Source organism: Bufo gargarizans, chromosome 3, assembly GCF_014858855.1.
Source record: "Bufo gargarizans isolate SCDJY-AF-19 chromosome 3, ASM1485885v1, whole genome shotgun sequence".
Classification (NCBI taxonomy): Eukaryota; Metazoa; Chordata; class Amphibia; order Anura; family Bufonidae; genus Bufo; species Bufo gargarizans.
Window position 1 is genome coordinate 553,264,662 of NC_058082.1, and position 12,311 is coordinate 553,276,972.

At 45.8% G+C, this 12,311-nt stretch overlaps 1 protein-coding gene across 2 annotated transcripts in view; it reads left to right on the plus strand.

Moving 5' to 3' along the window:
- Nucleotides 1–12,311, plus strand: part of GRAMD1C (GRAM domain containing 1C) — a 178,435-nt gene that overhangs the window by 69,135 nt on the left and 96,989 nt on the right. Inside the window, exon 2 of one of the 2 annotated variants that reach the window (XM_044284157.1) lies at nucleotides 5,457–5,607. The exons of the other annotated variant lie outside the window; for it this stretch is intronic. Within the exon in view, the coding sequence (XP_044140092.1) occupies nucleotides 5,512–5,607 (96 nt within the window). The 5' untranslated portion in view covers nucleotides 5,457–5,511. The remainder of the gene's footprint in view (nucleotides 1–5,456; nucleotides 5,608–12,311) is intronic. 2 annotated transcript variants of the gene reach the window in all.

The following is a 12,311-nucleotide window of genomic DNA, read 5'->3' on the forward strand; positions in this document are numbered from 1 at the left end:
TGTCGAACTAGATCACACCAGGAATTAAAGTTCATGATAAAACGAATGGAGCTCGCAGTTTCTCTTTTCCTCTTACTATGTAAGAGCACCTCACGACTGCTGTTTACTGCCCTCCTTAAAGGGAACCTGTCACCTGGATTTTGGGTATAGAACTAAGGACATGGGTTGCTAGATGGCCGCTAGCACATCACATCTGCAATATGCAGTCCCCATAGCTCTGTGTGCTTTTATTGTGTAAAAAAAACGATTTGATACATATGTAAATTAACATAAAAGAGTCATATCTTACTTGTGTGACCAGAGAAGAGTCATATTTTCAAGCTCTGACTCATCTCAGGGTAATTTGCATATGTATCAAATCGGTTTTTATACACAATAAAAGCACACAGAGCTATGGGGACTGGATATTGCGGATGTGCTAGCGGCCATCTAGCAACCCATGTCCTCAGCTCTATACCCAAAATCCTGGTGACAGGTTCCCTTTAAGGCCTCCTTGATTGATCTATTACTGTAACCCCGGAGAGTTCCCGTGTTCGTTGTTTGAACGTTGCCTCATCCGAACAGATCCATTTTAACCCAGGAACTGTCCTATAGGAGTATTATTAATGAAATGATGGGGATAGGCTGAGGATAAATGTAGCAATGTATAGGTCAGTTTGAATGTATCCCATAGGGTCTACCAGTAATTCCAAATCTAGGAATTCCACCTTCTGTTTGCTATATTTGTATGTCAACTTAATGGTATATGAATTCTTATTCAATATAGCCATAAATTCCTCCAACTCTTGAGTGAATCCCTGCCATATAATCAGAATATCGTCAATATATCGGGTACAAAATTGGACCCTGTCAATTGATCGTACCGGATTGGATATAAAGATTTCACATTCGCATTGGCCCAGAAATATATTCGCATACGACGGCACAAAGGCCATCCCCATGGCCGTACCCTGTAAGTGAAAATAAAAACTCTTCTTAAACACAAAGAAATTACATGTTAAGGCAAAATCCAATGCTCGACAAAGGAACTCTCCAAGTTTTGAATCCAGACTACTCATCTGCACCGTACGAGCCACTGCTGGGATCCCATCGGAATGTCTGATGTCGCAAGTAACAAGAAGCGTGTCTGGCTGGATATGAATACCGTAGATTTTTCTTAAAAGATCTGAACTGTCTTTAGTATAAGATGGTAATAATTCCACAAAGGTTTAAGGTGTATAAAACTATTGATCCCTACCACAATTGGCCTACCTGGTGGTGTAATTTCGGGAGTAGATATAATGTTGGTATATAGGTTCCTCCACCGTCAAACCTGTAACTTGTTGGATATCCAAAACCTCTTCATCATGGGCTTGTGAGAGAATCCCCTTCAATTCTATCTGATATTTAGAATATTTACTGAATGTTCTTATAGCACGTTCCATCTCTCGACTGCTGAAAAGCCTCTTTCTCATACATTTTGGTGGGCCGTATTACCACATTTCCACCTTTATCGGAGGGTTTGAAAACCACCCCTTTCATCTGCCGTAACTGACTGCTCCCTGTTAAGATTATCAGAATAAATGTTTTCAGGTATTTTTCTAAATTCCGCAGCCACTAATTTAACAAATAGATCTATTTCAGGAAAAGGTGAAATCTGAGGGAATCTAGTAGATTTAGGTAGAAGATTGGAAGGGTATTCACCCCCTTTGTATTCCTCTTGTTCCTCCAAAACCTCCCTCGAAGCCCCCAGTGCTTCCCTTTCCTGAATAGATTCCAAGTGATCATTCTTATCCTGTTTTCTGGCAAAGATCTTCTTAAAGGCCAGATTCCGTGCAAATAATTGTAGATCTTTTACTAAAAGAAAATGATCAGGTTTAGTGGCAGAACAAAAACTGAAACCAAGACTTAAGACCCCAATTTGTGCAGGTGTAAGGGGTTGATCAGATAGATTTCCTACCTTAAGGTTCACAGAGGAACCATTACCATGGCTATTTCCTTGTCTCTCATTTCTCCCTTGATGGCCGTCTCCATCTAATCTCCTTTTCCCTTGTCGCATAAGAGATCTATTGGGTTTAGTAGAGACCTGTGACGTCTAAAATATCTTCTACGTCTGAGGGTCTTTTCAAACCGCCACCTATATATCCTATTATTTTCTTTATCCAGGACATCCCTTTGGAATTTCTTAGTTTTAGTAGCTGAAACCTGATTGTGAAATGTAGTACGCGGACAGGTTTCGTTATTATTTCATATTTTTTTTAGACTACGTGACAATAGGACATTCCCCAGTCCTGGACTCCTGCTCTTCTGCCATGTAATCAGTGATATCTGCTACTGGGTGACAACCTCTGTGGTCGTCATTAGAGCCTACGATGAGGTTGTCAAATTTGCCTGCTTCTCTAATCATGGCAGTTCTGTACTTGCAGATTCAGTAAAGGGAATATTTATAAGGGCTAGAGGACCCTCCTGGGGTATCCATATGCTATAACTCAGTGGTGCCCAACCATTTTTTGTCTGAGGGCCGCACTATACATGGTATACATTTTGCGGGCCAGAACCAGGTAGCTTTGCCATAAAGAAATGCAAACACTGTGAGGGGGTACGTGTGAGCATTACTAAAATACATAATACGTAGGCCTTCAAATCTGCGGTGGAGGCTGCTTTTGGAGCCTCTGTTGCAGATTCTGTCGAAAGACGGTTGGGAGGAATGCCTGTGTCCTCATGGGTCGTATGGATGAAGAACAATAGCCGATATCCGAGTCCATCTGGAAGTTATGAGAATGGACTTTGTCTTGTAGATACATTATTACATGTGACCCGTTTGTCCACAATGTGGAGTCTTGTGTTTGGGTCTTCAGACATATAACTCATTCACTGCCAAGGACTTATGTAATGCGTCATGATAATTGTCATATCTGATGGCTCAAATTTTACCTTTCAAATGATCATGGGGTCAAAGGGGGTCAAGTCTCTATTTAGAAAGTAGCCCTTGTGCAGCAGGATGAAAAGTTTACTTCCAAGTTCTGTATCCGTGTAGGAGAGGAGTGGAAGGGGGAGCTGCAAGTGAGAGCAAGAAGAAAGATCACAGCCTCTTACTGTCTCTCCCCCAGTACAGGCTTCCACTGGCACCAGGGAGGGGATACAGGAGCTTTTCTTCGTGGGATCACCCATCTATGAAACTGGGAGGGGGATACAGGAGCTTTTCTTCATGGGATCACCCATCTATGAAACTGGGAGGGGATACAGGAGCTTTTCTTCATGGGATCACCCATCTATGAAACTGGGAGGGGGATACAGGAGCTTTTCTTCATGGGATCACCCATCTATGAAACTGGGAGGGGATGCAGCAGCTTTTCTTCATGGGATCACCAATCTATGAAACTGGGAGGGGGATGCAGGAGCTTTTCTTCATGGGATCACCCATCTATGAAACTGGGAGGGGGATGCAGCAGCTTTTCTTCATGGGATCACCAATCTATGAAACTGGGAGGGGATGCAGCAGCTTTTCTTCATGGGATCACCCATCTATGAAACTGGGAGGGGATGCAGCAGCTTTTCTTCATGGGATCACCAATCTATGAAACTGGGAGGGGGATGCAGGAGCTTTTCTTCATGGGATCACCCATCTATGAAACTGGGAGGGGATGCAGCAGCTTTTCTTCATGGAATCACCCATCTATGAAACAGGGAGGGGATACAGGAGCTTTTCTTCATGGGATCACCAATCTATGAAACTGGGAGGGGGATGCAGGAGCTTTTCTTCATGGGATCACCCATCTATGAAACAGGGAGGGGATACAGGAGCTTTTCTTCATGGGATCACCAATCTATGAAACTGGGAGGGAATGCAGGAGCTTTTCTTCATGGGATCACCCATCTATGAAACAGGGAGGGGATACAGGAGCTTTTCTTCATGGGATCACCCATCTATGAAACTGGGAGGGGATGCAGCAGCTTTTCTTCATGGGATCACCCATCTATGAAACTGGGAGGGGGATGCAGCAGCTTTTCTTCATGGGATCACCCATCTATGAAACTGGGAGGGGGATGCAGGAGCTTTTCTTCATGGGATCACCCATCTATGAAACTGGGAGGGGGATGCAGGAGCTTTTCTTCATGGGATCACCCATCTATGAAACTGGGAGGGGGATGCAGGAGCTTTTCTTCATTGGATCACCCATCTATGAAACAGGGAGGGGATACAGGAGCTTTTCTTCATGGGATCACCCATCTATGAAACTGGGAGGGGATGCAGCAGCTTTTCTTCATGGGATCACCCATCTATGAAACTGGGAGGGGGATGCAGCAGCTTTTCTTCATGGGATCACCCATCTATGAAACTGGGAGGGGGATGCAGCAGCTTTTCTTCATGGGATCACCCATCTATGAAACTGGGAGGGGGATGCAGGAGCTTTTCTTCATGGGATCACCCATCTATGAAACAGGGAGGGGATGTACGAGTATAGGGGCACCATTTTTTATTTTTTTATTCTGTTTTTTGTTGTTGTATATGTCTAAAAGTGTGAACATTTTCCTGAAACCCCCAGAGAAAGCATTTTTCATTGCATGTGTTATTAAGGGGTTGTCTGATGTTGGAAACCCATTTTCATACACTGTAAGGTCTTTTAAGTTAATACAGGGTGGGGGGTCCTCTGTTTAGGATCCTCATCTCTCGGCCAGTGGAGAGTGATTATAAAGAGGGTCTCTCATCTGGACACAGAAAACCCATTGATGTGAATGATTATTGATTACTGGGGCTCCCAGCAGGGAAACACTCCGTGACAGGTTTATTCCCATGATCCCTTCTAACAAGTAGGGATTGCCCAAAGAGGAGATCCCCTTTATTGACCTTAAATCACGTTTCTTGCATTTATCTGTAATGTTGCTGTATAAATAATATTAAATGTGTATATACCTATAATATACTGTGCATATTTTATAATAGTATACTTCAGGGAGCGTTTGTTATCACTTGTAATACCGCCATGCTCCTAAAGGTGTCAGCGCTGTGTGACTGGAATATACAGCCATGGCAACAGTGACACTTGGTGGCAATACAAGGTATTGCACTCAGAAGTACTGATTGTAGTTATGGGAAACTGTGGCTTGAAAAATCATTGCAATTTTCTAAGATAGCTTGTGTGATAATTCATAATGGTTTCCAATATCTCTGCTTGCAATCATTGAATAGGAACCTGCCAGAGGATGCCAACTTGTCCTGGTCACTCAGATAGATATCAGAGCTGTGAACTGTGACGAGCCGCGCCGCTGTGCGTCCACCGCGTGGCCAGGACAGGTTTTCACCCACTGGAAGAAAAGCTTTAGGAATAGATAGGGCGTCTTAGAACATGCAGGCGGATTGTTATAACTCTATCATAATAATAATAATTTTATATGATAATATATAATATTGAAAAATAAATACATTATAATAATATAATTCTAATTGACGTCTGGTTTCTGTTTCTCCCCATCAGTCTCGTGAAATAGATGGGATAAGAAGAGGGGGGCTGGTCCAGAGACCGGGACGTGATGGCAGCTGAGCCTAGACCAGCCGACGACAGTCCCATGCTCAGGAGAGCCTCTCTGGAACAGCCCAGGGGGAACGATGAGGAGCAGAAGGCCAGTGTAAGTAACCCCTCACACTTCATGCCATCTGATCTGTGATCAGTCCTGTGTGTGCCCATGCCTGGGGTGGTCTGTAGTCCGCAGGATCTGTAGGGACTATCTTTCCCCTCGCTCCACCTTTTCCTATTCTTCTTGCTTCTGAGGAGCCAACTGAGGAGCCATATGTAAACCACCAGGGGCCAAATGGGTTTAAAAATAAATCACATTTTTGCCAAAAAAATTCCGGACTGTTTTTAATATTACACTCATTGACAAAAACATACCGCACCCAAATAGAAATGTCAGATTGCCGCAGTTCTGCCTCAGGCAGATATCTAATTGACTACATGTGTGGTCGGACTAGACTCTGGGTCTTGCCACAAGAGGATGTAAAATAGAAAGGCTCTCAGAAGCTACTTTTGGGTAAAGTACCTTTTGGTGTTGCTATACATGCCTCTTTGACCTACCGGAAGACATTTTGCCCAGTTGACAGACTTTGAGAGGGCACATCATTGGACTGAACGGAGCAGGATGGTGGTTTCGATAAATTGCCTGCCATATAGGCCGTTCTGTCCTAGCTGTTATTAGATGTTGGGAGCAGTGGTTACGCGAGGGCACAGACACGCGGTGCGATGTCCCAGACACACCACCAATAGTACAAGCAGCTCCGCACTTTCACTGTCCACCATCCAGACACAGGTAGACCCTTCATGACACACCTGTCTCTGGCCAGATAAAGGAAATTCGGTGTCACGGCGCCCATTATGTGTCCTGGTATTGGCAGCCAGTCCCTGTCACAGTGGTGTCCTGAATGAGAAACCTGGACTGATATGAACTGGAACTGCCTCATCTTTAGTGATGAATCCAGGTTCTGTTTGGTGCTGATCAGGGGAGCCATCGCTTACCACAGTCGGTCACCCCTAGTATGGATACGAGGGACACTAACAGCTCAGTGATACGTGCAGGACATCTTGACGCCATATGTGTTCCTCTCATGGCAGGGCTTCCATTTCTCAGCAGGATAATGGTCGCCCACAGACAGCAAGGGTTTCCCAGGAATGTCTCCTCCAGATTACACTTTCTTGGCCGTCTGGTTAGAAAATGTATCACCAATTTAGCTTTTATGGGACCAGCAGGGACGCCAGTTTCACCAACCTACAAGTAAGCAGGACCTACAGGCCCAACTGTAACATCTGTGGTCAAACATGCCCCACTGTATCTCCCCCTGTATCCAGGCTAGAGGCTGTATCTCCCCCTGTATCCAGGCTAGAGGCTGTATCTCACCCTGTATCCAGGCTGGAGGTTGTTTTGCATCTTGTACCCAGGTTAGAGGCCGTATATTACCCTGTACCCAGTCTAGAGGTTCTATCTCATCTTGTACCCAGGCTAGAGGCCGTTGTTCATCCTATATCCAGGCATGAGGCCGTATCTTATCTTGTATCCAGGCTAGAGGCCGTATATCATCTAGTATCGAGTCTAGAGGTCGTATCTCATCTTGGATCCAGGCTAGATGTGGTGGCTCATCTTGTATCTAGGCTAGAGGCCGTATCTCTCCATGTGTCCAGGCTAGAGGCCGTATCTCTTCTTGTATCCAGGCTAGAGGCCGTATCTCATCTTGTATCCAGGCTAGAGGTCATATCTCATCTTGTATCCAAGCTAGAGGCCGTATCTCATCTTGTACCTAGACTAGAGGCTGTTTGTCATCTCGTATCCAGGCTAGAGGCCTTTTCTCACCTTGTATCCAGTCTAGAGGCTGTATCTCATCTTGTGTCCAGGCTGGAAGCCGTATCTCCTCTTGTGTCCAGTCTAGAGGCCGTATCTCCTCTTGTGTCCAGGCTAGAGGCCGTATCTCATCTTGTATTCAGGCTAGAGGTCATATCTCATATTGTATCCAAGCTAGAGGCCGTATCTCATCTTGTACCTAGACTAGAGGCCGTTTGTCATCTCGTATCCAGGCTAGAGGCCTTTTCTCACCTTGTATCCAGTCTAGAGGCTGTATCTCATCTTGTGTCCAGGCTGGAAGCCGTATCTCCTCTTGTGTCCAGTCTAGAGGCCGTATCTCCTCTTGTGTCCAGTCTAGAGGCCATATCTCATCTTGTGTCTAGTCTAGAGGCCGTATCTCATCTTGTGTACAGTCTAGAAGCCGTATCTCATCTTGTGTCCAGTCTAGAGGCCGTATCTCATCTTGTGTCCAGTCTAGAGGCCATATCTCATCTTGTGTCCAGTCTAGAGGCCGTATCTCATCTTGAATCCAGGCTAGAGGCAATATCTCATCTTGTATCGAGTCTAGAGGCCGTATACCATCTTATATCCAGGCTAGAGGAGGTATCTTATCTTGTATCCAGGCTAGAGTTCGTATCTCATCTTGTATCCAGGCTAGAGGCTGTATCTCATTTTGTATCTAGTCTAGAGGCTGTATCTCATCTTGTATCCAGGCTAAAAGCCGTATCTCATCTTGTATCCTGGCTAAAAGCCGTATCTCATCTTGTATCCTGGCTAAAGGCCGTATCTCATCTCTTGTATCCAGGCTAGAGGCCGTATCTCATCTTGTATCCAGGCTAGAGGCTGTATCTCATCTGGTATCCAGGACAGAGGCCGTATCTCATCATGTATCCATATTAGAGGACGTATTGCATCTTGTATCCAGGCTAGAGGCCGTATCTCATCATATATCCAGGCTAAAGGCCATATTTCATCTTGTATACAGGCAAGAGGGCAGAGGCGGTATCTCATCATGTGTCCACGTTAGAGGCCGTATCCCATCTTGTATCCAGACTAGAGTCTGTATCTAATCATGTATTCACGTTAGAGGCCGTATCCCATCTTATGTGCTCGTGTTCATTGTTTTGCTGCAAGACCCACGTTTTCTGGATATTCAGATCACGGACAGATGTCCTGAAGTTTTCCTTTAGAATTTGCTGGTATAATTCTGAATTCATTGTTTCATCAGTGATGACAAGCCGTCCAGATGCAGCAGAACAGGCCCAAACCATGACCCTACCAGCGCCATGGATCAGAGATGGAATGAGATTTCTATGCTGGATGCAGGGTTTTCTTTTTTTCCTTCCTTATGTAAACCAAAAAGTTCTAATCTGGTCTCATCAGTTCACAGAAACTTGTCCCAGTAGGCTATTGGCTTGTCCAGGTGATCTTTAGCAAACTGCAGACGGGCAGCAATGTTCTTTTTGGAGAGCTTTCTCCTTACAGTCCTGCCATGCTCACCATTGTTGTTCAGTGTTCTCCAGATGGTGAATTCATGAACATTAACATTAGCTAAGGTCAAAATGACCTTTAGTTGCTCAGAGGTTACCTTGCATTCATTTGTGACCTCGCAGACTACACATCTTGCTCTTGGCATGATCTTTGTTGGTTGACCACTCATGGGGATGGTAATAATGGTTTGGAATTTCCTCTATTTGTACAAAATCTGCCCCACTGTTGATTGCTGAAGACTAGACCCTTTAGAGATTGTTTTTTAAACTTTTTCAACCTGATGAGCATCAACAACTCCTCTTCTGAGGTCCTCTGAAATCTCCTTTTCTCCTGCCATGATGCAATTCTACAAACACGTGTTGTGAAGATCAGACTTTTATAGATCCCTGTTCTTTACATAAAACAGGTCACCCCCTTAAACCTGATTGTCATCCCATTGTTTGAAAACACCTTCACATTATCAGCTAATCCTAAAGGTTCATATACTTTTACTGCTCACAAACATGTAAAATTGGAGCATTTTCCCCCAAGTCTAATATCTGGGACTCATTTGTTTTTTTATAAACTTTTAACTTGGGTGAAAATCTGATGTAGTTTTAGGTCAAGTGTGCAGAAAGTTAGTAAATTCTGGAGGGTTCACAAACTTTCAGGCACCACTGCATAATGTATTAGCACACTCCTGTACAAGACTTATGGCGAGGGTCCCCAAGGCTGACTGTACAGGGGTTCCTGAGTCCCTGATCATGGGAGACCCCCTGTGATCAGCGGCTCCTCTGATGGACGCAGGCGAGCTTTCAGGTAGGGTGGAGGTATGCAGCTTATTAAAGGGGATCACCCCGGCAAAAATGGGTTAAAAAGATAAAATAACTAAGTATGGTACCTACTCCACCGAACCGCTGCCACTAATGTTCCAGCTCTTACCAGGTCCCTGCTTGTCTCTGCTTCCTGGTCGCTGCTCGACAGGAAATGACCGCAGATGCTCAGCCAATCACTGACAGAGGAGGGTCAGCGCTGTGGCCAGTGAATGGCTGAGCAGGAGGGGACCAAGTGGCGGGGAGCCGGTAAGCGCTGGCGGCGGATCAGCGAGGTATTGGTTATTTTTTTTTGTATATACATATATTTTACTGCAGAAAGGAAAAAATGAAACTAAATATAATAAATAAAAAGGAATAATAAAAATAATCAGAACACAATCACTTTGACCGCTCTTTCAGTGTATCATTCCCTGGCTCCACTTCTTCTCCTCTCCCTCTTGCTGTTGGGGTTCCTCAGGGTTCAGTCCGGTATTAGGTTTGACACTGATCTTTCCTTCACCCCCTATATTCAGTCTCTCGCCAGCTCATGCCACCTGCGCCTCAATAACATCTCTAGGATCTGTTCCTTTCTCACTGTGGAAACAAAATCTCTCATTGTCGCCCTGATCCATCCCACCTCGATTACTGTAACTAACTATTAATTGGCCTCCCCCTCTCCAAACTCTCCCCTCTCCAATCTATCCTTAATGCAGCAGCCAGGGTCACCTATCTGTCCAGCCGCTATTCCAATGGCTCCACTCTGTCCCAATCATTGCACTGGTTGTCCATACAGCATAGAATCCAATATAAACTGCTCTTACTCACCCACAGAGCTGCACCTCCTTCATCTCCTCCATCATCTCCTTCTACCATCCTACTCGTGCTCTCCACAGTGCTGCACCTCCTTCATCTCCTCCTCATCTCCATCTACCACCCTACCTGTGCTCTCCACAGTGCTGCACCCCCTACATCTCCTCCTCATCTCCATCTACCATCCTACCCGTGCTCTCCACAGTGCTGCACCTCCTTCATCTCCTCCATCATCTCCTTCTACCATCCTACTCGTGCTCTCCACAGTGCTGCACCCCCTACATCTCCTCCTCATCTCCATCTACCATCCTACCCGTGCTCTCCACAGTGCTGCACCTCCTTCATCTCCTCCATCATCTCCTTCTACCATCCTACTCGTGCTCTCCACAGTGCTGCACCTCCTTCATCTCCTCCTCATCTCCATCTACCACCCTACCTGTGCTCTCCACAGTGCTGCACCTCCTTCATCTCCTCCTCATCTCCATCTACCATCCTACCCGTGCTCTCCACAGTGCTGCACCTCCTTCATCTCCTCCATCATCTCCATCTACCATCCTACCCGTGCTCTCAACAGTGCTGCACCTCCTTAATCTCCTCCTCATCTCCATCTACCTGTCACAACCAGACAGCTGAGAAGCTCTGACAGAGGCCTTTCAGAACCTCCTCTTTGAGTTTCTGTGTTGTGGTATTCAGCTCCTCCTCTCCTTAGCCTCTCTCAGCTGTCATGTGTTGGACTAATTGCTTCCCTTTAAATTCTTCCCCAGAAGGCTTTTCTGGGCGGCTTATATTTCTTCCTGGAGTGTGTGTGCATGCCCATCTGGTTCTCCTCTCCTCTACAAAGTTAAGTGTTAAACTGTTATCTGTTATTTTCTGTTTGCTGAATCCCAGGTGACCCTGACTCCCTCCGTGTCTGGTGTAGGGAGCCGGTGGTCGTGTCCCCTCACTATTGTAGGGTGCTCAGGGGTTATATAGTCAAGGTACGTGGATATGCATACCTCCACCATTCGGATCTATGCATAGGCTAAGCAGCCAGGGAAAGTGCCAGGTCTTCTACAGGGGTCTCCCTTTTGTTCCTTAGCTGTTGGATCCAGCGAGTCATTTATGCATGTTGTTTTGCCTTGTTACCTGTACACATTCCGTGACATTATAAGCCGCCAAAACCGTCTTAAGCATGGATCCGGTTTCACTTTTGGCTGAACGCCTCCAGGGTCTTTCATTGGAGGTAGCTGACCTCCGTAAGACTTTTTCTCAGCTTCAAGTGACCGGTTCAGCTTGCGTTCATGGAGCTTGTTCTGAGCCTAAGATCTCGATCACGGATACGTTCTCCGGGGGTAGTGAGAATTTTGTGCATTTTAGAGAGGCTTGCAAACTCCATTTTCGCCTTCTTCCCCTTTCCTCTGGAGATGAGGAACGGAGGGTGGGGATCATTATATCGCTGCTCAGAGGTAACGCTCAGTCCTGGGCCTTTTCGCTGCCGGAGGGGGCACGGCCTCTCCGTTCAGTGGATGAATTCTTTTTAGCCCTGGGTCAGATATATGATGATCCGGATCGTATTGCTCTGGCGGAGTCTAGACTACGTCTCTTATGCCAGGGTAAACAATCCGCAGAAATATACTGCTCAGAATTTCGGAGATGGGCAGCTGATACTGGTTGGAATGATGCTGCACTCCGAAGTCAATTTTGCCATGGTCTTTCAGAGGGATTGAAAGATGCATTTGCCTTTCATGAGAGGCCTATTTCTTTGGACTCTGCTATGTCTCAGGCCGTTCGTATTGACAGGCGTCTTAGAGAGAGAGGAGAGATCTCTCCTTCCTGTCATACTCAGTCCCAGGACTGTGCAGCGGTCTCATTCTGTGCGCAGGGGTCTCAGTCGCTGTCAGCCCCTTCTGAGCAGGAGCCCATGCAGCT